This window comes from Rosa rugosa, chromosome 1 (genome assembly GCF_958449725.1).
Source record: "Rosa rugosa chromosome 1, drRosRugo1.1, whole genome shotgun sequence".
Classification (NCBI taxonomy): domain Eukaryota; kingdom Viridiplantae; phylum Streptophyta; class Magnoliopsida; order Rosales; family Rosaceae; genus Rosa; species Rosa rugosa.
In genome coordinates, this window is record NC_084820.1 from 53177420 (window position 1) to 53205247 (window position 27828).

The 27828-nt window shown below is 37.7% G+C and overlaps 3 protein-coding genes across 4 annotated transcripts; 2 read left to right on the forward strand and 1 right to left on the reverse strand.

Annotated features, from left to right (window-relative positions):
• Positions 1 to 16978: 16978 nt before the first annotated feature.
• On the forward strand, positions 16979 to 21239 carry LOC133725437 (uncharacterized). Its single transcript, XM_062152702.1, has 10 exons — positions 16979 to 17555; positions 17794 to 17888; positions 18090 to 18157; positions 18243 to 18286; positions 18499 to 18576; positions 18669 to 18822; positions 19370 to 19519; positions 19630 to 19737; positions 20201 to 20266; positions 20783 to 21239. Exons 1-10 carry the CDS (start codon positions 17296 to 17298, stop codon positions 20876 to 20878), a joined length of 1119 nt encoding a protein of 372 aa, XP_062008686.1. The 5' UTR covers positions 16979 to 17295; the 3' UTR covers positions 20879 to 21239.
• Positions 21240 to 21843: 604 nt separating this feature from the next.
• Positions 21844 to 23714, reverse strand: LOC133740957 (F-box/kelch-repeat protein At3g06240-like). Of its 2 annotated transcripts, none has more exons than XM_062168903.1 (2): positions 23542 to 23714; positions 21844 to 22618 (listed from the first exon to the last, which is right to left on the reverse strand). In XM_062168903.1, exons 1-2 carry the CDS (start codon positions 23656 to 23658, stop codon positions 22037 to 22039), a joined length of 699 nt encoding a protein of 232 aa, XP_062024887.1. In that variant the 5' UTR covers positions 23659 to 23714; the 3' UTR covers positions 21844 to 22036. The 2 variants fall into 2 exon arrangements, with proteins under 2 accessions (XP_062024887.1, XP_062024880.1); XM_062168896.1 differs by having other exon boundaries at positions 21844 to 23207; positions 23542 to 23709.
• Positions 23715 to 24351: 637 nt separating this feature from the next.
• Positions 24352 to 26530, forward strand: LOC133730438 (uncharacterized). The gene is made up of 5 exons (XM_062158029.1): positions 24352 to 24858; positions 25039 to 25170; positions 25258 to 25345; positions 25445 to 25739; positions 26128 to 26530. Exons 1-5 carry the CDS (start codon positions 24352 to 24354, stop codon positions 26528 to 26530), a joined length of 1425 nt encoding a protein of 474 aa, XP_062014013.1.
• The last annotated feature ends 1298 nt before the right edge of the window (positions 26531 to 27828 follow it).

Here is a 27828-nt window from a genome sequence, read left to right on the forward strand (position 1 = left end):
AACTAATTTAGCAAATATAGTTGACATCTCCATATTCTATACTGAATATGCATGAATCTCAAATAATGTAGCAACTGCGCGAAATGAGTACTATTTTTCTTTTATCGTTTATGTAAAAGCATTCACTAGGGAACGCATCTATTGGAAATCATCTCAATGAGTTTTACTAGTGGACCGGACAAGCCATTTTCATGAAGAACAATCATATAAGATCGAATATGCAAATTAAACAAGACATTATTAGCAATTGAAGAATGAAGATAAACAAATATACGAACATCAATATCCGTCGGACCACATGATGCTTGCATTTTACAAGTCTATAATGTTCTGTCACCAAAAGGGGTATTAGATGCGATCATTTCCCGGAAGCTATGTATGCTTTGGTTTATAATTAGGTGAATATTGGGGACAATGGGATTGCGACTCTTTACAACGTGACAGGCGCACACCTTTTAGTCTGTCCATCTGTGTTCATGAATTATGCAAAGGAATATTCAATCTGGTGTGGAAGATATATCTAACAAAAAAAACCCGCAATTAATGGATTTTCCTTTTCAATCATTGTGATGATCGAGTTGGGTAAAATGAAACCTAGAACCAATCTATGCTTTTCCAGTCAAGAAGACGTTGTCACCAACAAGGCAACAAATTAATAAAAGATTCCATGGCCATGTCTTTAAACTTCGAGGATGGAGTGTCAATCATAGACTACCGTTTACTGATTTCCTTCTGTATCTTTCGGATTCTTGATCTCTCTCACTGCTTGTATGTGCCTTCTCATAGTCAAAATCGTTTATAATCTAGGTTGTGATTCAATGTGAGAATTGGTTGTCCATGCCACGCATAACCCTAAATCATAAACTCGAGTTCAATCTGATCAGACAACTAGCTAGCTAGGGTTACATCTAGGGTTTGAAGACTGCTGAGATAGATAGAGGCTAGAGTTTGTAAAACCATAGTTACATGCTCACAACATATGCACAACAATCATAATAGGATTAAGGCTTACCTTCAGCAATCACTGTCATGGATTCCATCTCATGCAGCTGCTAAACACGATCACTGAATATGGTCTTCTGTTACTTACCAACTTTCTTCTCAATGGACAGAACAATATGCAATAGTCGTGGTAGTAATCAGGGACCAATTCATCTGTATATATATGAGACTTAAACCTCAAGAAGCTTCCCATTAAAGCATTCCTTGTCGGTTTAGGTTTCACTGTTAGATTCCTAATGTATCACAACTTGTAGCCTTCCTTGTCGACTAAGCAATGGATTACTATCCTTAATGAATTGATACACTATTCATTAAGTCACTAGTATTGATTTATTGTTTGTATCCATGTTAAACTAGGATTGATATTAAGCTAATCATCAATTACTTTATGATGACATGTGTTATGTCCATATTTGATCTTACAATCTCCCCCTTGGACTCACACATATCATGCTCGATGATTTGCACCAGAAAACATCAAAACCTACTTAACTTACTGAAGTGCGCGCCAGATAACAAACTCAAATCGAAAATCCATTTCAACATGGTCAGATCACAGTTACTTATGCAGAGCAAGAAACAGTATACATTTTAACAAAAATGCAGAGTTTCAAAATCACTAACACAAGCTTCTGCAATCCACATATGTTCAACCAGAAGTGATACAATATATGTTAATGTGTATCAACAAGTAAACATATATTAGGTCCTACTTTATGTTTCTAAAACCAGAAACTCAAGCAAATTTTCTGAACACCGATGGCTTAAAATTATTGCTTGAACCTTAACATCATGCTAAACATGATTTAAGCCACCTGATCGCAAGTATAACTTTAAACACAAAATCGATAATTTTCAGAACATTTAATAAAAGCTGCAGCAAAAACCAAAATCTGAAAATACCTCAAAATTTATTGATAATAATAAACTGTCTTTACAAATAAGTTGTGATAAATAAAGTCAAAAGATCACAACTGAAAATACAAGAACTCAAAAAACCTTAGAAATTTAAATTGCTCCAACTGGACTAACTCTCTACTGAACCTAAGCATCTAAATTAGCTAAAACTCCAATGCTTGCTGTATGCTTCTGGAATGCTGCTACTGACAATGCCTTGGTGAAAGGATCTGCTAGCTGTGAATTTGTGTCAATACTCAAAACAGCTATTTCACCATGCTTTACCCTTTCTCTAACACTGTAATACTTTAAATCAATGTGTTTGGAATTATTTGATCTTTTACTGTTCTTGCTAAAGAAAACAGCTGCTTCATTATCACAATAAATCACAAGTGTGCCTGCCACAATGTGACTTAACACTTTGGTCTGCATCAAGAAATTCCTGATCCAAAGTCCTTCACACACAGTTTCATATACTGCAATAAATTCAGCTTGCATGGTGGAGGTTGAAACTAGTGTTTGCTTCATGGTTTTCCAAGCAACTGCACCTCCTGCTAGCATGTACACATATCCACAAGTTGACTTCTTGGAGTCTGGATAGTTCCCTGCGAAATCAGAATCTGAAAATCCAACGAGTTTCAAATCCTCCACTTGCCTATAAACTAGCATGTGACTTTTAGTTTTCTGCAGGTATCTCAACACTTTCTTCCCAGCTACCCAATGTTCATGGCTTGGATTAGACTGAAATCTTGATAAAATCCCTACTGCAAAAGACAAGTCTGGCCTAGTGCAGACTTGTGCATACATGAGACTTCCTACAAGTCTAGCATAAGGCTTTGACTCCATATTTTCTTTCACAACATCACTTTTGGAACTTTGCTTCTTGGTTAGTTTATCTCCTTTGGACATGGGGACTTCTCCAGCTGCACACTTCTCCATACCAAATCTCTTCAAAACTTTGGTAATATAATTCTGTTGAGACAAACCAAGTAGTCTCTGTGCTCTATCTCTTTTAATCTCAATGCCTAGTACATAGGATGCTTCTCCTAAGTCTTTCATGTCAAAATTCTTTGACAGAAAGCTCTTGGTGTCTTTAAGCAGTTTAATGTTACTGCTAGCCAAAAGTATATCATCAACATAAAGTACTAGGAAAATAAAATTGTTCCCAACTGTCTTCAAGTAAACACACTCATCAACAAGATTCTCTGTAAATCCAAAAGTAGAAATCACAGAATCAAATTTCTTGTACCACTGTCTAGAAGCTTGTTTAAGGCCATAAATTGATTTTCTTAACCTGCATACTAAGTTTTCACTTCCAGCTTGCACAAAACCTTCTGGCTGCTTCATATAAATCACTTCATCTAGTTCACCATTCAAAAAGGCTGTCTTAACATCCATTTGGTGTAGCTCCATATCAAAGTGAGCAACTAAAGCCATGATTATTCTAAATGAGTCTTTTGTAGAAACTGGAGAAAAAGTCTCAGTAAAGTCAATGCCCTCCTTCTGTGTAAAACCCTTGGCAACTAATCTTGCTTTATGTCTCTCTACATTGCCATTTGCATCTCTTTTGGTTTTGAAAACCCATTTACAACCTATAGGTTTCTGATTTGGGTCAGGTTCAACTAATTCCCAAACTGCATTTTGACTCATGGAATTAATTTCTGCTTCCATTGCTAGCTGCCATTGATGAGATTCACTACTTTCAATGGCCTGGTTAAATGTAGTTGGTTAAATGTAGTTGGATCATTGTCCTCTGCACAATCTATTTCAATTTCTGCTTCTTGCAGATAAACAATGTAGTCACTATCTTCCCCCCCATAAGTTGGTTTTCTTGCTCGCTGTGATCTTCTAGGCTGAGGGTTGTCAGTTACGTGGTCAGTTACCTGACCAGTGACAGTTACTTGGTCAGTTACGTGGTCAGTGACATGACCAGTGACAGGTACTTGACCAGTTACTTGGTCAGTGACATGACTAGTTACAGGTACTCGACCAGTGACTTGGTCAGATACTTGACCAGTTACATGGTCAGTGACTTGTCCAGTGACAGTTACTCGGTCAGTGACATGGTCAGTTGCTTGACTAGTTATAGGTACGTGATCAGTTACTTGGTCAGTTACTCGACCAGTGACTTGATCAGTTACTTCTTGTTCTAAAGGCAATGCTACGCTTATATTCTCATCCGACACAATTTCCTCAAAATCTGAGGATAAATCCTCAAGGTTTGTATTGTGAACTTTTTCACTTAGAAACTTTACTTGATGTGTTTCAAAAATTCTAGGTGAATGATAAGCAGAATATAATTTATAGCCTTTAGATTTATCTGGATAACCTATAAAATAGCAACTAACTGTCTTAGGATCAAGTTTATTCAAGCTTGGATTATAAATCCTAGCTTCTGCATGGCATCCCCAAACATGGCAGTGATGAAGACTAGGTTTCCTGCCACACCAAAGCTCAAAAGCAGTCTTTTCTATAGCTTTACTAGGTGTTCTGTTGCAAATATAATTTGCAGTTTTTAAAGCCTCACCCCACAGAAATTTAGGCAAACCTGTTGTACACATCATACATCTAACCATGTTCAAAAGAGTCCTATTCTTTCTCTCTGCAACACCATTCTGTTGTGGGTTATAGGGTGTTGTATATTGAGCTTTAATTCCATTGTCTTGCAAAAACAAGGCAAATGGACCCTTTTGTTGGCCGGATTCAGTGTACTTGCCATAGAACTCACCCCCTCTATCTGATCTCACTGTTTTGATTTTCTTTTCTAGTTGGTTTTCTACCTCAGACTTAAAAATTTTAAAGGCTTTCAATGCTTGTGCCTTTTCTGAAAGTAGATAAATATAACTGTATCTAGAAAAGTCATCAATGAATGTGATAAAATACACATTCCCACAGATAGTTTGATGCCTAAATGGTCCACATATATCAGTGTGTATGAGTTCTAATAAATTTTGGCTTCTATATGCAGTCTTCTTTCTAGTATTAGTTATTTTTCCCTTAAAGCATTCAACACAGTCTGTTAGATCAGAAAAATCAAGTTCATTTAGGATGTTGTTTTTCACCAAAATTTTCAGTCTCTCTTTTGAAACATGGCCGAGTCTTCTATGCCATAAAAATGCAGACTTTTCATTTAGTTTGGTTCTTTTAACACCTGTTAAAGTGCTAGTACTGTTGGTGTTATTTTCAACATGTAAAATTTCTTGTTGAGCCATTGAACAATTTAACTGTAAATAATCATTCATAATAACACCAGAACCAATTTGAACAGAATTTTTAGAAATAAGAATTCCATTACTATCCATAACAAGTCTACAACCAGATTTTACTAAAAGAGAAACTGAAACCAAATTCCTTCTCATGGAAGGTACATAAAAAACATTGTCCAGAACTGTAATACCCCGAAAAATCCAAATTAATTTCCGTAGATTTTTAGAAATGATTTCACGATAGTGGGAGCGAGTACGAGGCTTGGAGAAATTATGGAATTAGTTCGAACGATTAATTTTCGAAAACGAACGTTATTTAGGAGGTCTCAAAAAGTGACTTTTTATACGTTCAAAATTTGGGAAAACTTCCTTCATGAAAGTTGTAGAGCTCGTCGATACGAGTTCGTGGACATGTGGAACGCAATATTTGGAGTTCGTATGAATAAGTTATGAATTTTTGAAAATTGGGAATTTTCTATAAATAGGAAATTTTCTGATTTTATTTTCATTTAAGGACGAAAAAAAGTTCTTTTTGCGGAAAAGCCCCCAGCCCTCTCCGTTCTCTCTCCTCTGTTTCTCGTCAGACCCGGCGGGTTTTCTCCGACCCGACCCGGACTTTTCTCTCTCCTCCGGCATCCTCCGGCCATGACCCGGCCTTCCCCGAGCTCGCCGTCGCACGCACAGCCTCCCTCTGGCCTCCCCTTGCATCGCCGCTGCTCCCAGATGGAGATCGAAGACACCCAGCCATGCAAACCCGACCCGGCCGGAAATCCCCGATTCCGGCGTTGCATGGGCCGATCGTTCCCATTTTCGTGATCTCCTCTTCATGCTGATCATCCCCATGTAAGCCTTTCATCACGAGTTTGTGTATAGAACGCTAGATCATGGTTTGACTTTTTCGACGTCCCTGATTTAATCTGAAATCTGATCGGACGCACAGGATTAATCCGACTTCCAAGCTTGATCTAGGACGATCTAGGCCAAACCAGACTTAGCTCCAGGTATGGAAGTCGATCACCCTTTCATTTTGAACCAGTTTGTAGTTGGTCACTTTGCCATCAGAGGTGGTTGACCGGCGTTGACCGCCGCGTTGACCGCCCACTGACCACCGCTTGTGGCGGCGCATCAGACCATATTTCGAGTTTTCATTATCTAGGCGATGATCTATGCATCCATACGAGCGTTTTGATATATAACATGGTCATGTTAGAAAAAGTTGATAAATAGTGGATTTACGTTTTGACGTTACTATTTAACGTTTTTACGTTTATCTTCGGTTTACGATCTGTGAAGATCTGACCATCGGTTTTGCTTCAATTTTGGATATGTTGATCGTATGACTGTCCCGGTGACTTTGTGAGGTCACGGGCGAAGATCCGACCGTTGGATCTTCGTATAATTGAGAAATAGTGATTAGGAAGGCGATTCGTGAGAATCCGACCGTCGGATTTTCATATAATTTTATGGAGATGTTTGTTAGAGTGATTCAAGAAGATCTGACCGTTGGATCTTTATGATAATTTTGGAGGATGATCCTAAGGGCGATCCGTGAGGATCCGACCGTTGGATCATCATATAAATTCGATCTGGCCGTTGGATCATCATTAAATTAGAATCCGACCGTTGGATTTCCGTATATGTGTGGTTTATGAATGATTGCTAAGTTAAGATCGTATCTGACTAGGTGATTGACGGTTTGAGTTAGTGGACGATTGTGGATCGTATTTTGAGCGGAATTGAAGACGCAGCGGGATTATCGAGGTGAGTAAACCTCACGTGGTTCATATTACGAACCGAGTACTTTTAATTAATTTATTTTTTGTCGTCATTGTGTGAACTATAGTTGGTATTAATGGGCATTCCTGTGTGAATGTCTATCTATATATATATTATTTATGTGAAATAATATGTATTGTTGAAATTGTGAGATATTATGTACTGTTATGGTTGTGTTGAGTTTATTGTTGAAAAGCAACAATATTGTGAGAGGTATTAAATTTATTGTTGAGAAACAATAAATTGTTGATTTGTTGAGATATATTGATCTGTGGAGATCAATAGGTCACGGGGGTGACCATGGCATCTATTAGTGAACCACGCCCTTGTACCGGGTAGGTGGAAACTAATAGCATTAAATCGTGAACCACGCCCTCGCGCCGGGTAGGTGGAAACGATCAGTTAGAGCTCTTGTCTGTCTGCCAAATGTTGAGTGACCTTATGAGGGTAACGGGGAGTGACTCATAAGTGTATAATATATATATATATATATATATATATATATATATATTTATATATATATGAGAGTGAGAAAGTGAAGTGGTTTTGTGGTGATCATTGTAATTGTGATGTTTCTACATTTCTATACTTGAGTTAAAGGAAATGTATTTTATTAAATCAACAGTTCTTCTTGTTTACTCATACTGGCTGTAAAAAGCTTACCGGGTTTTGTGTTGTTGCAACTCCCGGTACACTATTCAAATTGTGTAGCGGGTAATCCTACAGGACAGGAGAACCAGGACGGTGATCGTGCGGTTAGAGCAATTGTTAGAGTTTTACAGCAATTGTACGTTGTGAGGTGTGTTATGCTCATTTGAGCTTTACAATATTGCTTGTGAGAGTGAATTGTAATAATGAACTCGAAGTTTCGAGATTTGGATTTTGTAATTGTAATTATTCATGTTTCGGATTTGAATTTATTATTCAAAATTCGGGGCGTGACAAGAACTAATAATTTTCCTAATCCTAAATCGAGCTTTAAGGTTCCAATAGCATTGACTGCCACTCTCATGCCATTGCCTACACACAGGTTCACTTCATCACTTTTTGGGATTCTCCTCCTTATGAATCCCTGCAAAGAATTAGTAATGTGAATAGGTGAGCCTGAATCTATCCACCAAGACTGTGGTTCAACATTTATAAGATTAATTTCTAAGGAAAAAACTGTATTAGAAAAAATCTTACCCTTTTTGGCTAACCAATTTTTATAGCCTGTGCAGTCCTTTTTCATGTGTCCTAGTCTTTTGCAAAAGTAGCACTTGAACCTGAATGGCCTGTTTTCCTTGGCCACTGCAGCTGTTGAACTCTTAGTTATGGCTTTGATAGGCTTGAGCTTATTCTGGGGCTTTTTCCTTTTAGGCTTCTCAATAAGGTTAATGGTCGTAGCAGGTTCCTTTTCTTCCTTGATCCTAGATTCCTCATCCACACAGATGGATATAAGTTCATCTAAAGTCCAGTTTCCCTTTTGTGAATTGTAACTGGTTCTAAGATGACTAAAACTGTTCGGCAAGGAATGTAGTGCATAATGCACTACCTGCTCATCCCTAACCCCCATCAAGAGTTCCCTAAGTCTGCCATTTATATTGATCATCTTCATAATATGCTCTCTAACTCCCCCTGAACCCATGTACTTCAAATCATGAAACTCTTTAGTCAACCTAGCTGCTTCAGCTTTTTCACTTTCTTTAAACTTAGCACCTATGTGTTCCAGAAAATCTGATGCTAGCTCGGGCTCTTCAATATTTCCTCTGACAGTTTTAGACATAGAGGTTCGAATGAGGTTCTTAGCCATTCTATTGGATCTATACCACTTCTTGTAAAGATCAGTTTCCTTCTTAGTGCTCTTTTCAGTTAACTCTTCAGGTTTGTCCTCAGTGAAACAATAATCTATGTTCTCATGCATTCCCATATAGTTCTCTACAGAATCTAGCCAAGCTCTATAGTTGGTTCCAGTTAACATCAAGACACTGTTCAAGTTCATGTAAGAGTTACCTAAGGAGCAAAACAAAATTCAAGTGAGTTCTCAATTTTGTAAAGAAAATTAATTTTAAGTTTTCTGTGTTTTATTTAGCTTTAAGCAACCAAAACAAGAACATACAGAAAACCTAAACAATCCATACTTGCATTTATATCAGTCCATAACCAAAAACAATGTTAAGCAACACTTTTGAGCAGAAGCATAACATTCTGGAGTTCTTTATCAATATGCCATGTTTAATGAAAACAAGTTATCCAAAGAAATTTATCCACATCTTTAGACAGAAGAAAAATTTCTAAGTATCCGAATTTATTTTCATCAAACATGCATACTACTGTTTTGTATTCTAAAACCACACTTGACCACTTCTTTGGAAGATAAAATTGAAGCATAGTTTTAAAACACAAAACACAATTTTAGTTTTGTTACTCGATCAGGCACAGTTACTTGGTCAGTTACTTGGTCAGTTACATGACCAGTTACATGTACCTGATCAGTGTTTTCTGCCAACATCAATGAAGGATGCTTTGTGCATCATAATCACTTATGCCAACAGAAAACCACAAAACACATGAGCTTTTATATTCTACCCATATCATTGTCTTTATAAGAAATTTAAGCTCATGCATCTGTCAATTTCAACGATGTGTAAAATTTGGGAGATTCTGGTTCTTCATACATCGTCATACGATCACAGATGCAATACCATATAAACAATCAATTCAACATGCATATCAATTCACACATACACATTGAAGCACAGACAATTGTTTCGATTCCAAGAATCCACAGAACAATCAAGAAATTGTAAATTTCATCCGGTCACCATCTACTCTAACCTAACGCACGCCGGGAATGCTTCTAGGGTTCTTGAGCACAATCAAAACTTAATTATCATGCTATGAATCGAAAACAATTTTCACAGAAAAACCTGTTTTTGCTTTTTCCCCAATTTGCTGCTTAAAAAATCATAGCGGAAGCGTGAATTTTATATTTAACCAGATGCAGCAATCGACTTAAGTAACTTACCTTTGATCAGGTACCTGACCAGTTACTTGGTCATTTACCTGGTCAGTTACTTACTTGGTCAGGTACCTGATCAGTTACATGTCTAGTGACTTGGTCAGTAACCTGATCAGTTACATGACCCGTAAAGCAAAAAACCCTTTAAAAATTTTATGTTTGTTTTGCAAAACCCTAAAACGATTTTTTTCATATTTGTGAGCCTATGCTCTGATACCAATTGTAAAACCATAGTTACATGCTCACAACATATGCACAACAATCATAATAGGATTAAGGCTTACCTTCAGCAATCACTGTCATGGATTCCATCTCATGCAGCTGCTAAACACGATCACTGAATATGGTCTTCTGTTACTTACCAACTTGCTTCTCAATGGACAGAACAATATGCAATAGTCGTGGTAGTAATCAGGGACCAATTCATCTGTATATATATGAGACTTAAACCTCAAGAAGCTTCCCATTAAAGCATTCCTTGTCGGTTTAGGTTTCACTGTTAGATTCCTAATGTATCACAACTTGTAGCCTTCCTTGTCGACTAAGCAATGGATTACTATCCTTAATGAATTGATACACTATTCATTAAGTCACTAGTATTGATTTATTGTTTGTATCCATGTTAAACTAGGATTGATATTAAGCTAATCATCAATTACTTTATGATGACATGTGTTATGTCCATATTTGATCTTACAGAGTTTCCATTAGGGTTTCTCCAAGTCCCAATTACGAGTACGTACTGCTAATGAGAACTAAACTATTGTACATAATGCTTGCATTCTAATTCTTATTGGTATTTTCTTATTTTGAGGTGGTTAATTTCTAGGGTTTGCTCCACAAAGTGTGAGGGAAGAATTTCTCTACCTAGGGTAAATAAGGAACAGCCAATGAAGCTTTTCATAAGATTGGCAACATATATTAGATCATAAACAACGCACCATGTACGAAGATCTTGGCCCTAATATATAAATATTTAATCTAAATGATCCTCAAATTTCAAAGACACGTACATACAGCTCATAGAATATGTGATAGATACATATAGTATAGCTTAATTGTTGGGCAAAACAAAACCTGTTGAACAAGAGAGAATATTCAAATATGATCAGACAAGTTTGATAACATCGTTAGAGACACAAGCACGATGAGCAAGCTAGGGATACCCTATACGACATGCTCAGCACTCGTCAGTCCGCTCTTGGAATAGTTTGAATAGATATATTCGTTTGAATCGTTTCAATTTTCTTTGTTTAATTGCAAGTATTTATGATGTATGTATTCTTTTATATTTTCTGATTTATATACATCTGATCAAAATGATATACATTCTGAACTTATGATCTTTTTTTTTTTTTTTTTTGAAAGGGGAACTTATGATATTTACAATGTTAGAATTATAAATTACTAACATGCAGTGGCGGAACCAGGATCTGAAATTAGGGGAGGTCGAGACTTAATCTTTAATATAAAAAAAAAACTCATTTTCCATATTAATCAACACACTCTGCTGACCTTATTAACCAAAATAACAAGGTTTACTTTCTCTATAATAAAATAATTGAAGAAACTAGTCATCAATTACAATAAATAGCAAAATCTTCTAAGAAGCATTTCCATATTTCCTCATTATAAATTTAGATAGTTATAACACAGTAAATACTATTAATTTTGAATTATTCTCATTTACAAAAGTTGTGTTGCTGATTGCCTGATTGGTGTGTTGTTGTGGGGGGGGGGGGGGGGGGGGGGGGTCCGGTGATTCAATTAAAGCTAATTGTAGCTTAATTGTATGATGTTTAGGTGATCTGGTGAAGATTTGGACAAATGTTGGGGGGTCTGAACCCCCTCAGGCCCTGGTAGCAGTTCCACCACTGCCAACATGTCACAACTCGTCGGCATGATATACATTCTTCTGAATTCTATTAATTACTTATTCAACCACTCATGCTCATGGAATTAAGCGTTCTTAACTCCTTTTTCTTTTCAGAATAAGATTATCTAGAAGGAAATCTATAATACAACCACATATTAGTGAATAAACTCCATCATTACATAAATGAAACGTCATAATAGTCATCAAGTGTGAAATCGGCACTTCAAATACAAAAAGCAGTGCACAATCGCTTGGAACTTTCATCTTGACGAGCAACAAAGCATGACTTTTCTTGTGTGCTTGAAGAGTGAAACCTTAAATTGGATTTCAGCAAAACTTTTAAAATTAACTGTTTTTGTTCTAATAATTATCACTAATAATTATCATTGATTATTCCACTCCAACTAAGCCATCGTAACTGTTTTTTTCTTTTTTTTTTCCCTCCTTTTACCTGTATGAGTCGCTTACTAGTTAGGAACATGAGTGAAAATCATTCTTTCGTAAACCTTATGTCTACTGATATCAAAGAGAATGCAGAGTACAAGAGAAAATTCTGAAGTTACACGATAATCATGATTTAAAAAATCATGAATTATATAGCAAAAGTTTTGAATGAATCATATGGTTAATCTTACTTGTCCGGTGGCGCCCCAACGTCGGTGAGGGCCAACGGCTTCGCCGGTGATTGGAGGTTGCTACCGGACAGGTGTGTGATGGGTTGGTGGTGGAGGACGCGAGGCGGCTGGGTTTTCTTACCCCTGTTTTGGGTGGCGACGGCTGGGCTCCTCAGGATGGTTCACGCAGGATCTGGAGGCGGGATTGATGATCTCTGGTATCGAATCTGGGCGGATATGGCTGTGTTAGGCTGGACATGGCTGCATGTGCAGATGGATGTTGGGTGGGTTAGGCGGGGTGTGGCTGTGCAGATGGTTTTTGGGAGGTGGTTCGATGGCGGAGGGTTGGGTGGTTGCAGCTTTATTGCTTCTCGGTTTTAGTATAGAGTCCATTGATACCGGCGCCAATCCAGCAGTGAGTGATCTTGGTAGTTCGGCGGCGGTTCATCTAGGCAGTTCTATGGATTCTGGTGGTATTTTTTTGCTTTTTAGTGCTATTTCAGTTTTTGGTTTAGGTTTTTGGCTTAGTCTAATAAGTCCCTACTCTTTCGAGCTAGGGTTTTGGCGTCTTGGTTTGGTAGGTGTGTCGTGTTATTCCCAGGAATTCAATTTACCTTTTTGTGGTCAAAGTAATGGGGAGAAGCTCCTGCACATGGTCTGGCGGTTTTGGGTCATGGTGTTGAAGGGAGTATCTTTCCTCTTGAGGTTGGCTGTGAGGATGTACTTTGTCTCCTGGGTTAGTATGGATGAAGTGCTGTTGATATGGCGTTATGTCCGGAGACTACATGTTTTACTCTCGGTGTTTTCTTGTTCTCAATGTGGTAGTGACTTGCTCTTGCACGTGGTCTGGTTGGATTGGGACACGGTGTTGATGAAGGGGAAGTGGCTGTTTGTAATGTTGGCTGCAGAGATTTATCGTGACTCTCGGAAGTTGTCTTATGATGTAGCCCGAGTTGAGGGGCGATTGGTTTGGTTAGGGGTTGGGCCCTTTTGGCTCATGGATGGCATCGTGGATGACGAACCTGTAACTGAGGGTTTTCTTAGGGAGGAGAGTGGGGAACTTATGTCCACCACCGGTCATTCCCGTTTTATGTAATCGTGTTATTCTGGAATAAAATGTTTCTTTCATTCTCAAAAAAAAAAAAAACTTATAACATGATCTATGTATCTTGAAAATAAGTAAGGTTAGGCGAACCACATTTGTGAGTTATTTTGCTTTATGTAAGGATTCAACTTTCGGTTTTGGTTTCGGTTTCGGTTTCGACTTCGACTTCGGTACTTCAAATTTAAGGAAATTTGAGAGAAATTTTCGATTTCGGTGGAAATTTGCATTAAAAATGAAGAAATCACGTTAATTGTACTTATAAAATTATATTTTTGAATGAAACTTTTACATAGACTAAACTAACCTATAATAAACCTATTTACAATGTAACCTTTATAAAATTGTACATTTATAATAGAATTATGATTGTATTATAATAGAATTATAATACAATGTAACCTATTTACAAAGAGCAGATTCGAATAACAGAGAACATTTAAAAAGAAACTTTATTAATGTAACGTATAATAAACCTATTAGAGGTTACATTAACATATAACAAAGAACATATCGCAAAGAACAAAGGCTAACTTTATTGTAGGAACTCAACATAACCTCGTCTTTGTGGCTATTAATTAACAAAAAATAGATTTATGCAATTAACAAAAGTAAAAAAAAAAAGGTCTTATTGTCGGTGACATACAAAATTTCATGAAAATTTTGTGGAAATTTCGAACAAAATTTCGGTGTGAATTTTTAAATATATTTTTTGTGTGTAGATATTTCAAAAATTAAGAATTTCGCGGAAATGAATGGAAAATTTTGGAACATTTCGGGAAACTTCTGACGGAAATGATACAGCATATGAATTTCGTTTCGGTACTTCAAAATTACAAAAATTTCCACGGAAATTTCGACACTTTCGGAAAAATTTCAACTCTTGTCTTTATGTGACAGCTGATGTTATACAAAATTCAACAAATTAGAAAAATTTATTATATGACGTGACTGTGTCACTTCAATTATCAAATAAAGTGAAATACATGTAGTACCAAAAACATGGTTTACCTAGCATTATTTTTTAAAATTAGTTAATCTTAGTCCAAATTATACAAATTTCTCTCTCTTTTTTTTTACATGAATGAATTGTCACATATATTATCACCAACAATGCCAATAACTTTAAGTCTCTCATTTTTTTTTTTTGAATAAAGGAGAGCAGCACTTTTATTGATGATTAATTAGTATGATTAGAATCATTCTGAAGTACATCATGTAAGAAATCTGGAGGCCGATGGAACCAAGCCTCACTTTGGTTAGCCTCAAAGGCAATGGCAGCAAGTCTATGTGCAACCATATTGCAAGAACGAGGTGCAAATTGAATCTGCACACCTGGGATGCTCTTCATAAGAACATTGATGTCATCTACTAAAGCTCCATTCTCGTCAAGCTCCTGATCCTCACCAAGGATGAGTTGGACTGCCTCTAAACAGTCACTTGGGCCAATGATAGTTCTTCAATATTTTGGAAACAAATAATGAAAAATTTGTGGATCAAGAGACTAATTTTCAAACCATAATTAAATATTTTTAAACCACATAAGCAACACTAAATATCACCAATATTGCCCCAATACCATTTGGTTTAGGACATAAGTCTCTTATTCATAAGTGAGTGGTCGTGTATTCGACTCATGGAAAACTAGTTATTGTAATCTTAGTTGTTGATGTAATGAAAAAAAAATATCACTAATGGAAAATTTATAACTTCTACCAAAATTTTAATTTATAATCATTTAAAGAACCAAATAACACTATGAAAATGCTCTAAAAGATCTAAGAGCATTTCAATGCACTTTCTTAAGGAAATTCTAAGTTCAAATTTATGAAAACATAAAAATGCTTTCTCTGACTCTCGCAAGAGAGAACTTGCAGCGGCGACAAATCTAGGAAAGCGGCGACGCTGTACCTTTGACCGGGAAGGGTGTTTCATCTCTCTCTCGTCTATACATCGGAGATGACGGTGGTTTTGATCGTCGGGATCTCTTAGTTTTGGACCGGAAGCTTTTGGATGGTAGCCAGGCTGTGAAAGGCGGAGCGACGACTTGGGTGACAGTGTCAGGCTCTTGGGCTTGGAAATTCGGAGGGGTCTCAATCGATGAGGCAGTAGAGGCAACGGAGTAAGGCTTCTCTCTTTCCTTCTTGACGGCTTCGGGTGGGACTAAGCAAGGCGAAAGCTTCAACTTCTGCTTTGCTGTCGCGTCGCTTGTCGGCGTTGGTGGTGAAAAGGAGACTTGGGTTACCGGAGTTGAGGCTGTGGGCTCAACTTGTTTTGATAGAGTAGGTACAGGGGGAGGCAAGCTTGTTGACGACCTTGATCTGGAGGCTAGGGTGGACGCCGGCGAAGGCAAGGATGCTGTCGACAGAGGCAAGATTGCTGTCGACGGTGGATGCAGCAAGAAGGTCGACGGCGGCTATGCTATGGTGGTTCTACTAGGGTTTCTCCCATTTGGGTTTTCAAATGGGTTGCTGTGGATGTCGGCCTCTCTTTTGGTTTTTGGATTGGGCTGTTTCGAATCCAAAAGACCAGCAGGGCTTTCCTACTAGGCGGAGATGCTGAAATTGATCAGATGGAGGAGTTACTAAAAGATGGTGGAGCTATGGGAGATGCAGGAGCATCTTCCTCTACTAGCAATATTTAAATTTCATTTGGGTCGCAAAATCTAGTTGCTCAGTTGTTATATTTATTTAAACTGTTTCTGAGTTTTCTAGGTTTTGTTAGAATAAAGGTGCGTGAACTTCCTTAAAAGGTGGGTGTACTCGAGAGTGCGAGGTTCTGTTTTCTCTAAAATAAGTTCTTTGTATGTCCTAAAGGACGACTCTTTCTGTCGGCCCCTCAATGGTGTGTCGTTTCTGGTACTGCTTGCTGAATATTATAAAATTGGATGACCTATTTCGATTCAAAAAGTTCAAATTTATGAAAAAGTCCAATATATATGCTCTGCATAGCAAAACTTCTATATGTTGGATGATAATTGCCAAATGTACCAAGTTGTTGGTCCAAATCTATCTTTAATAATTTAACAATTCACACCAAACAAAGTTATTGGGTATGAGATTCTCATAAAAAAAAAAAAGTTATTGGTATGAGTATTTTTATTTATTTTTGGTTACAATTGGGTATGGGTATGATAATTTTGGTCCATGTATTCAGGATATCCTTGATCCTTCATAGAATTTCTCCATATTAATTAAACAATTAATCTTGTCTTATTACAAAATTTCCTTAGATGTAGCCCATGTAGTAGGTTGCCAACCTCTCCCCTATTAGTTTATAGATTCCCACCAAATTAAATTGAAAGCCTTTGCTTACAAATCAAATTCTACCTTCCTTAATCTTTTCTTGTTTTTATTAAAAAAAAAAAAAAATCTTTTCTTGTTTTTGGTTATGTAATAATCTTGTCCTTGCCACTGAAAGAAGTAGAAAAAATTTGGAAAATAATAGCTTAAATGTAAAAAAGCAGTTACCAATTCTTATCCAAGAAAAACCAAAAACCAAAAACTAAAAACCAAAAAACCCAGTCCCATTTACACCATCACTGTTCTTCTTCTCCCTCTCTTAAATTCTTGTGGGAATCAATACCAGTAACAAGTAAAGTCTCTCTCTTTGTTTCTCTCTCCCTCTAAAAATAACTCCGTTTGAACCGGTCCATCTATATCATCTCTCTCTCTCTCAATCAACCTCTTTATTATTACCCTCCTTTTGCTTCCTCTCTCTATCTCTCTCTCTCTCTCTAGGGTTTTGATTCTGATTTCTGTAGCACAGACCCAGAATCATCATCATCCTCATCTATCCAAAGTTCCCATCTTTTTTGTGTAATGAGTTCAACATCTGTGAAACCCAACATGTTGCCTGCGGGCCTGGTCTCCAATCTCCAAGACGTGTTGAGCAAAAGAGGTGGAGGTGACCAACCCACTGAGCCTTCAACTTCTGAAGCTGCAGAGGACCCTGTTGATAGTTCCAAGCCCATCGTTTTGGTCACCAATGGTGATGGGATTGACTCCCCTGGTCTTACTTACCTTATTGAAGCTCTCGTCCGCCAAGGCCTTTACAATGTCCATGTCTGCGCTCCTCAATCGTGGGTTCTCTGTAAATTTTGCTTCTTTTGCTTTGGTTTCTCTGTGTTCTGTGATTGTGTTCTAATTTGGGCATGTGGGGGTTCTTAAGTTTCCTCATTTGGGTGGATGGGTGGGTTCTGTTTGGTTATTGATTGCTTTTGCGTTTTGTTCATCTGGGTATGTTGTTTTCTTTCAATGTAGTATTAGGATTGTGCCTGTGTGATTCTGTAGTTTCTGAAAGTTGGTTGCTTGCTTTAGGGACAAATCAGTATCCGGTCATTCCGTGACTCTCCGAGAAACGGTTTCTGTTAGTTCTACTGTGATAAATGGTGCCACAGCTTATGAAGTTGCAGGTATAGCTATATTTTATTTACAAGTCGTTGCAAATCGGATTTCAAGATTAGGATTGATATTCATGCCTTTTTTCTTCCGGTGAATTGAGAAGATCATTTCTTGTGTGTGTGTGTGTGTTACTGCAGTCATATGCCCCGCAGGGCTGTGTATTGATCTTGTCATTTGATAGTAATATGCTTTACAATGATTCTTTTACTCAGGCACTCCCGTAGATTGTGTCTCATTAGCGTTATCTGGCGCACTGTTTTCTTGGTCAAAGCCTCTGCTGGTTAGCATGAACATGATGTCTTTTTTAGTTCATATCTAGATTTTGTGGTTCAGCATACTGAGTGTTGAGAATAATATGGTTTCAGGTAATCAGTGGAATCAACCGGGGATCAAACTGTGGCCATCACATGTAAGTTGTAATTTATAAGCCTTTGTAATGTTCGTAATGTCTTCAATTTTGCTTATACTCAGTATGTAAAGTTTCTATTAATAGACACTTATAATGATATCCAGTAAACCTGAGTAATGGCTCTGTTTTTGTTTTTTTTTTGGTTACCTTGCTAGCAATGAATAGCCTGTATTTGGAGGCTAATGTTTGCTTTGTATGTTAATTTTTATTAGGTTGTACTCGGGTGTTGTTGCTGGAGCTAGGGAGGCACTAATAAGTGGAGTGCCCTCATTATCAATATCACTAAATTGGTGAGTTTTTCAATCCCTTGCAATTTGATGCTCAGTTGCTCTTTGCATATAAATATTGATAAGTTAATCTTTGGTGTTATAATCTAATTTAGGAGGAAGGATGAAAGTCAAGAAAATGATTTCAAAGATGCAGTTGCTGTTTGTTTACCTCTAATAAATGCAGCTATCAGGGATATTGAGAAGGGGGAATTCCCCAAGAGTTGCTTTCTGAATATAGAGATTCCTTCATCTCCTTTATCAAACAAGGTTTGTGTTTCTGAACAATTGTTGAATTGTCTGGCCTGGAAAAACGTTATTGATTTGCATATGACCTGGTTCAGGTTCTGGTTCTGTTTTTATTTTTTATTTTTTATTTTTATTTAGTTTTGTTTCTTTACTTACCTTCTTGATGACTTGAAGATTTAAGTAATTTCAGTTTGAATCCCAGTCCCTTATGGATTTTCATCTTTCAGCTTGTATGGAGTGAAAAGTGCTGATCTTTGACTAGTGTGTGGTGTATTTTTAGCAGTTAATAGTTACTTGTATTATATTCATGTGTTAAATTTTAACTACTAAAACTGTAAAACATCATAAGACAAATCACCAAACTTGAAGGAGAAGACACATTATTATCCTACATTACCATGGTAGTTTTAGCAATGCAGTTGAATTATTTGACATTGCCTAAGAAGAGAGGCAATTTTGCAGTATATCATTTGTTGCTCAATGTATTTACATAAGTTTTAGTTGTGAAAGAGTTCTTTTCGTGTATCTTCTCTTCTACTTATTGAAGGTAAATTCCTTCTCTCAATAGGGGTTTAAAATAACCAAGCAAAGCACGTGGAGATCTACTCCCAGCTGGCAAGCTGTTTCAGCTAATCGTTATCCTCCTGGACATTTCATGAACAATCAACAAAGCCTTGGGATTCAGCTTGCACAACTTGGCCGAGATGCATCTGCTGCTGTAAGTTCCTTTCGCTAAAAAGATGGCATTTTTGTTCAATTGAAATGAAAGATGGCCCTACCTCCTTTGGTTTTCATTCTTGGATTGTTATATCTTTTCTCTTTTCTTAGGGTGCAGCTCGTCGTGTGACGACACAGAAGAAGAATGTGGAGATTGAATCAACTGGAGCTGCAGGAAAACCTGATTTTGAACGGGTGAAAAAGTACTTCCGACTAGAGGTAAAGGCATGTGAGATTACGTCTGGAAGCAACCATATGGAAAGGTTTAATTTGTAGTTGGGATGATACATGATGGACAATAAGAGTGAGGAATGCAAATGTGAAATTATAGCTCATTATCAGGCTATTCTAAATTTCAACCACCAAAGTGGTCTTCTTAGATTAGTTAAACCTCTGTGGAAGCAGGTGGTGATTGCTTACTGTAGGACTTCTTCAAAATTGAAGTCCTGTACAGTTCTAATCTACAAACAAATACTAAAGGCCTTTTGAGGATAGCATATATTTCCATGAGTTGCTTCTAGCAATTACACTATTCTACTTTTCAGAATATCAAGTTTTCATTACTTTTAAGTTCCACTTCTCATTTTATATGCTTTATATTGTTCTTTCAGTTTTTTGTTCTGCTTTTTAGTATTTTTCTTGTTGTAAATACTAACCCATGGGTATATATTGATGTGGACAGTTTGTGGATAAAGAGCAGGAAAATACGGATGAGGATCTGGATTTCAGAGCACTCGAAAGTGGATTTGTAAGTTGAAAGTTTCATATCCCCTCTCTATGTCTAATTTTAAAGGTCTTGACTGTTGAATGGTTAAGTACAGTTTCTGACAAATTTCATTTTTGATTTATACTTCTCTGATTCACTTAGACATAAGATGATCCTGTTGGTGATTGTTTGAGCAATAATAGAATTAGTTGTAGGAGGAGGATTGTGCCATTAAATAGGTTCATCTTGGTTTGGTTAACATTTCCTAGTAGGATTCACATCATTTTATAGGGTCCCGACTTTGAACTAATTACAGATAAGCTCTTAAATGATCAACTTAATATGTTTTGCGCATGTAACTTTTAAATGGTTATTGATTTTCTGTAAGTTGGCACTCACCTCTCTTCATAGCGTATTCATAGAGATCATGAATAGATAACTTTACTTTACATCAACTTCTTTTAGATGGTAGGTGTATTGGGTGAATTTCTTATGTCTAGGTTGGTCTTAGAAACATTTATGATTAATCACAAGAGTGGCTGATTCTCTCTCTAACAGGTATCAGTAACTCCTCTTTCCCTTTCACCACATCTCGAGTCCGATACTCAAACAGCTGCCACCAATTGGATCTCATCTGCACTTCAAGAGCAATAAGGCCATCCCAGTTCCAACTTGACTTTGTGTACATCTGGAGTTCCGATATTTTTTTTTTTGGGGTCTGCAGTTTATTTATTACCAATTTAACAGTTGATCACGATTTCTAGTGTCCATTTCTATAATTATTTTCTGTAGTTTCCACTTTAGTTGTTTTGGTTTATTTGGTCATGGAGCAAATGCTTCTGGTAATCCTATGGCATGTTTTAGAAATGCCAGTTTGTTGTTTCTTTTTCATTTTTCTTTACCAGCATAACATTGCCGGTTGTATTGTAATTGGATGTGGTTATATTCTCATTGTTATGTTATAGGATGACTACTTGGTTTGTGGAAATTATAGTAGTTTCAGTTCCAAATCTCACCCTTGTGTCATTGCATTTTTTTAAAGGAGTTATTGCTTTGCACAGCAGAAGAAATTCCGCCTACATGATATATGATAACGTAATTCAAGTTTCATTTACTTATCCAAACTTCAAAGTAACAAATCCAGATTGTTACTCAACAAGTTCTTCTGACAGTTCCATTGCAACAAGCAAAGTAGTGATTCATTATACCCTTTACATTTAGATTGAGCATCTAGAGGATACATTCTTCAAGTATCACGTTGCCCGAATGGAAAGACAAGTACATACTGCGTATGCATGATACAATATGTATATATGCATCTTCCATGAAAAAGTTGAAGAAGTTTTTCGATCCCTAAGGGCTATCCAGTCTCCAAGCACTGTTCTGAAATTGATCTTCTGGTATCATCCAACCAATAAACCGTGCTCTTAATATAGATTACCCAAAATGCGAAGGATGAATACAGGGATGCAACTTTTTCCACGACTATTATTATAAATTTTTCTCCATGCCTGCTCCTCACTCGTAAACGTGATTATCAAAACATTTCTATATAACTGGCCATGATAGTTACTGTACTTGAAAGTTAACTATTGAAAACAGATATCTGAAACAACTACTGGTTAGAAAAGCCGGGAAGGTTGTTATATTCCACAAGGAGATAAACTTATTTGAAATTGAAAGCTAATCAAAACAGTAAAGGAGTTCATTATTGATTGAGCATCGGTACATTTCTAAATGCAACTGGTCATGAATACACACATACTAAAGGAGATCAGCTATACATAGTAGCTTTAAACTCTTCCAAGTTCTCTAACGATTGAGTAGAACCAAACTTTCAATGTAAGTACCTGCTGAAGTTTTGTAATGACTATCATGCGCCAAGCTAATCCCTGTTTTCTTTATCAGCTTCATTTCGAGATCATATAAAACCATCTGGCCCGTATCTCCTTCATCACCTTTAGTATGCTTTTTGTCTTTCGCAATGAGTTCGTTCTGGATACTAAACCCCAATGGCAAATAGTCTCTTCCAGGCAGTAAAACTGCAGTGTGCAACTTGGTAAAAGACTGTTCTTTCAGAACCCATATGTCCATATATTTTTGTGGTTTCTGGCAATCAGGACCTTCAAGATAGGAATAAAAAAGGCAAACCAAGCCATTGTAGACTCCAACATATGTGAAGCCCTTGGTGGAAATAGTATCTGGTACAATTATTTCTTCAAATTCTTCACTATCCGTATCAAATGACACAAACCTAAACTTTTTTGACTTTGTAAAAAGCCAGTATGCCACTCCATTGAAAAATGCGCATCCTTGACACCAGTCTGGATTGAACTTTAACCAAGGAGGAATTACTTCAATCATCTTCCAAGAGCCAGTACTAAGACTATAGACCTGCACTTTTATGACAGATCGAACATACCAACCCATTGTTACCACTCTGTAGTCATTAAGCTCCGGGTGGAACCCAAATGAGAGAGAGATATCATAACTGGAATAATGTGGTTTGAATATTGATTGTGGAAGAGTCCTAAATTTCCTAATACATGGATTCCATATGCATATAGGACTACTCGGCCGCAGTACTTGATCCGAAATACAAACCAGCCCATTACTTGAACCATATATCCTAAACTGTTCCTCAGTCCACAAGGGATGTCTCAACTTCAAACACTCCTCAAATGTTTCAGTAGAAAATAGCGAGTGGCAAAGTGCTGGCTTATCTCTCAAGCGCTGGAGGGCAATTAGATAGGTATGCGAAAGTTTTGTAACATTCCTATTAAGATGTTTACTAACAAAACTTGGGCTGCCAATCAAACCACGCCATGACTGGGATACACACCTAAACCGAAGGAGGGACTCTGCAGGTAATCTTGCTAGGATGTCGATCAAGATTTCTTCAGGGATATAACTAACACTACTAATAGTACTACTACTACTACTACTACTACTACTACTCTTCTTGCATTTATTTCTTCTCATCCTGAATAAAAAAGAAGTCACAAAAAAGGATACTAGTTACAGTTTTGCTAAAAGATTCAATGGTCTGTGCTTACAATAAACCAATAATTCTTTGTACAACCAACTATTGAGCTATATAACAGAAAGGAATCAGATTTGAATCAAAATGGCTTATGGGTGGGTGCTTCAAATTGAAATTCCGTTTTTACGTTAACACAGAAGTAACAAGTAGAAATCATAGTTATGTGAACCAGCAGAAAACCATGAGATCTTACTATGTTAAGAAGTAAATTGGATATAACATATACATGGATAAAGAAAGTAAATTTGAACAGACCGGCCATAAAAGCTCGTACCTGATCGAGAATTGAGATGCTCCGAGATTTTGCGGCGACAGAGAAGTCAGAGGAGTGAGAGAGGGGACTTCGTCTTCTTTTACTTAACCACAAGTCCACAACCTTGTTAAACGACATCGGGCTTGGAGGTGTTCTGGGTCTGAAACGCAATATGCTAAAACCATCTTTAGAAGTAAATTTTTGCTAAAGTAACAAGAGTCATTCTGACTCACTACTTTTAAAATACGTTTATATCAGTTTCTCTTTATTTTAATTAATTTTTAAATTTATATTGTTTTTTGAATGAACAAGAAATAGTTTAAATTTCTGACATCATAGATTTAAATTTGAAGCTTACTGGCTTCAACACGAAGAATGTGAAGGGGTGGTTAAGGAGGGTTGGAGTGCTGATGTTACCAGTATGCCTATGTATTGTGTAACAAAGAAGATTGCGTTTACACGCATAAGGTTGGATAATTGGCAGAAGCAAGCTTTCAGGGGTTGCCAAGTTGCCAACTGCAAATGTTGGGGGTGCGCGCTCGTTTGGAAGAGTTGATGGATGTTGCCATATCTTTTTTTTTTATTGTTCAATCACACGGTGTCCTCAAAGGCTTCCTAGGCCCAGAGACTAATCCGTGCTCGGGGGATCTTGTCAAAACGCTTCCTCCCCCCTGGCCACCAAGAATATATTGGGATTTAACTCCAATAAGCGTCGGCGGGATTCGAACCCGGGTATGGGGGTTCCACACCTGGAGGCTCTTACCAACTCGACCACCTGTGGTGGTTGATGTTGCCATATCTAAGGAGGTGCAAAATGAGAAGAAACTGGTGATGGAGCGATTACAACGCTTACTGTCCCAAGAGGAGTTATTATGGAAACAGCGGTCTAGGGTGACTTGGTTGAAGGATGGAGATAGAAATACGGGCTTCTTCCATAGGAAGGCATCAAATGGGAGGAGAAAGAATACTCTGAATGGTTTGTATGATGACACAGGACTCTGGTGTGATGATGATTCAGGAATGGAAAAAGTAGTATCATCTTATTTTTCTAAGATGTTTGCGGCCTCAGAGCTGGATTATGAAGCCATGGAACTTACTTTAGATGCTATACAACCCTCGGTGACTCCCGATATGATTGAGATTTTGGGGGCACAGTATACTAAAGAGGAGGTAAAAGATGCTCTTTCTCAAATGTACCCTACCAAGTCGCCTGGACCGGATGGGATGCCTCCCATTTTTTTCCAACATTATTGGGAGACGATTGGTTCTGATGTTACAGCTGCAGTTCTTAGCTTCTTACATTCAGGTCAGTTGCTTCGACATATTAACTTTACACATGTATGTCTTATCCCCAAGGCCAAGGTTGATAATCCGGAACATATGTCGGATTTGAGACCTATTGCCCTCTGTAATGTCATTTACAAGATTTGCTCCAAAGTCATAGATAATAGGAGTTGGTGCTGCCGAATTTGATTTCTCCATTCCAGAGTGCTTTTGTCCCTGAACGTTTGATTACAGATCAATATACTAGTGGCTAACGAGGTTGCACACTTTTTGCATAATAAACGTGATGGAGGTGAGGGGTGTATGGCTCTGAAACTTGATCTTAGCAAGGCCTATGACCGGATGGATTGGTCTTTTCTTCGCAAGGTAATGGTTCGATTAGGGTTCGCTCATGATTGGATTGAGATGGTGATGCAGTGTGTAACCACAGTCAGATATTCTTTTTTGGTCAAGGGTAAACCAAGAGGTTTGGTGATTCCGAGTAGGGGATTGAGGCAAGGTGATCCATCATCTCCCTATTTGTTTTTGATTGGAGCAGGAGGTTTTTCAACATTATTACAACAGAAGTAGGAGTTGGGTCTGTTGCCTGGCATTGAGGTATGTACAAATGCACCTTCTGTGAATCACTTGCTATTTGCAGATGATAGTATGATATATGCACAGGCTTCTTTAGATGCGTGTTATGAGTTACAGGATGTGATTGAGACTTATGGTAGAGCATCTGGTCAGTTGGTCAACTTTGACAAAAGCTCTGTGATTTTTAGTAAGAATGTATCGAGTGAACTGCAAGGGGAAATCTCGAGTTTATTGGGAGTGGAGATTGTAGCCTCTCATGAAAGGTATCTGGGGCTTCCAACTTATGTAGGCAAGAAGAAGACTGCTACATTTCAGTATATTAAGGAGAACTTGGCTAAAAAAAAATTCTCATTGGCAAGGTAAATTCCTTAGTGAGGCTGGGAAAGGCATTCTGATTAGAGTGGTCGCTCAGGCTCTTCCAACTTATGCTATGAGTGTTTTTCAGCTAACTAATGGTTTGTGTGAAGACTTGGAACAAATGTGTGTGAGATTTTGGTGGGGAAGCACAACGGATAAGAGGAAAATTCATTGGAAGACATGGAAAGCTTTATGTAATTCGAAGAAAGAAGGAGGGCTAGGGTTTCGCAGTTTGTCTACTTTCAACTCGGCCATGTTAGCAAAACAGGCTTGGCGAGTGGTTTCTAATCCCGCATCTCTTGTGGCTCGGATTTATAAAGCAAAATATTACCCGGAGAATAATTTTTGATCAGCTCCCACTCATGCTGCACCATCGTATTCATGGCGAAGTATTATATCTACTAGAGAAAATTTGAAGGTTAACTCCTACTGGCAGATTGGAGATGGCTCCAGAGTGAATGTGTTTTCGGATTGTTGGGTACCGGAACTCCCTCTTGGAAAGCCTATTGAAAGGCCTAATTCAGTGGGGGAAGTACAATTGGTCAAGGAATTGATCACAAAAACTGGTTATTGGGATATTCCTCTTCTTCAGGCCTTATTTACTCAAGAGGAGGTGGAGTCTATCTCAAGGATTCCTTTAAGTCAACAAGTTATGGAGGATAGGTTGGTTTGGAAGTTGGCCAAGGATGGCCAGTTTTCAGTCAAAACTACTTATAGTAGTTCGGTGCAAACTTCACCTAATATTGTCCCATTTGATCTTCCTGTGAATGGTAGTTTTTGGCAAAAGCTTTAGAAAGTGAATATTCCAAACTCGGCAAAGATACATATATGGAAGGTATGTCACGATATTATTCCTTCTATGGAACGACTAGATTCAAAGAGAGTCTAATTGGAGTCCCAACTTTGTGTTTTATGTGAGTAGAGCTGTGAAACAACCCTGCATCTTTGCAAAGAGTGTCCTTATTCTAAAATCGTTTTGCAATCTCATGGAGTGTTGAGTTAGCTTTGCTACAGCCCTCAAGTTGAGGGATTTGATCTCATTAGTTGGATTCAGTTTTGTGTCCAATCTCTCTCGGTGCCCAATTTGGGAATCTTAGTTTGTTTACTCTAGGAGATTTGGAAGGAAAGAAATCACAGAGTGTGGGAACACAAGATAAGTGCAGCTTGTGACGTTGTCTTGAAGGCCATGACGAGACTACAAGAGTTCAGTTTTCACAACTTAAAGGTTGTGAGTTCAGCTACTCGGAGCTCATGATGGGTGAAATGGTCAGCCCCACCGTTTGGTGTTTTCAAAGTGAATGTGGGCGGGGCGTTTCATCATATCACCAGGAAGGGAGGGGTTAGCTTTGTTGTTTGGAACTCGGCAGGGCACATGGTAGCTGGAGGTGGTCGACCTTTGTCTGGATTGGTTTCTGCAGAACATGCCAAGTTAATGGCATGTATAATGGCAATTGATTTCCTACTGCAGCAGGGCTTTATGCCGGTCATGATACTGGAAACTGATGCGCTGATGGTGCAACGCCAATTGACTTCTCAAGCGGGGATTAACACATCGATTCGTAGTCGATTGTATAAAGATTTGGCTGTGGTTTTGGCTGCAAACACAGACATTTCAGTCACCTATAAGGGTAGGAATGCTAATATGGCAGCTCATATCCTTGCTGCCCATGCGTGCAATGAACCTCAAGAGTTCTTCTTTTTTTCTACACCTTCTTTTCTTCAAGCTGCTATTGCAGCTGATGCTTGCTTGATGTAATTTATCTTTGTTATTAATAAAGGGCTGACCTCCTTTCTGTAAAAAAAGAAAAGAAATAATTTAAATTTATTTATAAATTACATGCAACAACTTAAAATAAATATTTTAAAGGGTTTTTGTCTATTTACCCTAATTATAGAATTTTTTTCCTCACTTATCCCATTAAGTTTTTTTTTAATTCCCCCTTACCCATGAAGACTCTAATACCCAATTATTGTTTTTTTTTGTGTGACTATTTTACTCTCACCCCTTTGTTACATAGAGATATAGAGAGAAAATGAAAGAAAGAGAAGCCATAGGAACCTTCGCGGGAGTCTGGTCGCCGGTCACCGGAA

Excerpts from the sequence above, each read along its gene's own strand:
- LOC133730438 (XM_062158029.1), top strand. The coding sequence starts at position 24,352 with ATGGAGCGATTACAACGCTTACTGTCCCAAGAGGAGTTATTATGGAAA. Across the intron at positions 25,346-25,444 it reads GTTTTTGATTGGAGCAGGAG|ATGATAGTATGATATATGCA; the intron begins GTTTTTCAACAT and ends TGCTATTTGCAG. Across the intron at positions 25,740-26,127 it reads AAAAAATTCTCATTGGCAAG|TATTATATCTACTAGAGAAA; the intron begins GTAAATTCCTTA and ends TTCATGGCGAAG.
- LOC133740957 (XM_062168896.1), bottom strand. The coding sequence starts at position 23,206 with ATGAGAAGAAATAAATGCAAGAAGAGTAGTAGTAGTAGTAGTAGTAGT.
- LOC133725437 (XM_062152702.1), top strand. The coding sequence starts at position 17,296 with ATGAGTTCAACATCTGTGAAACCCAACATGTTGCCTGCGGGCCTGGTC. Across the intron at positions 18,287-18,498 it reads TCAAACTGTGGCCATCACAT|GTTGTACTCGGGTGTTGTTG; the intron begins GTAAGTTGTAAT and ends AATTTTTATTAG. Across the intron at positions 19,520-19,629 it reads GCCGAGATGCATCTGCTGCT|GGTGCAGCTCGTCGTGTGAC; the intron begins GTAAGTTCCTTT and ends CTCTTTTCTTAG.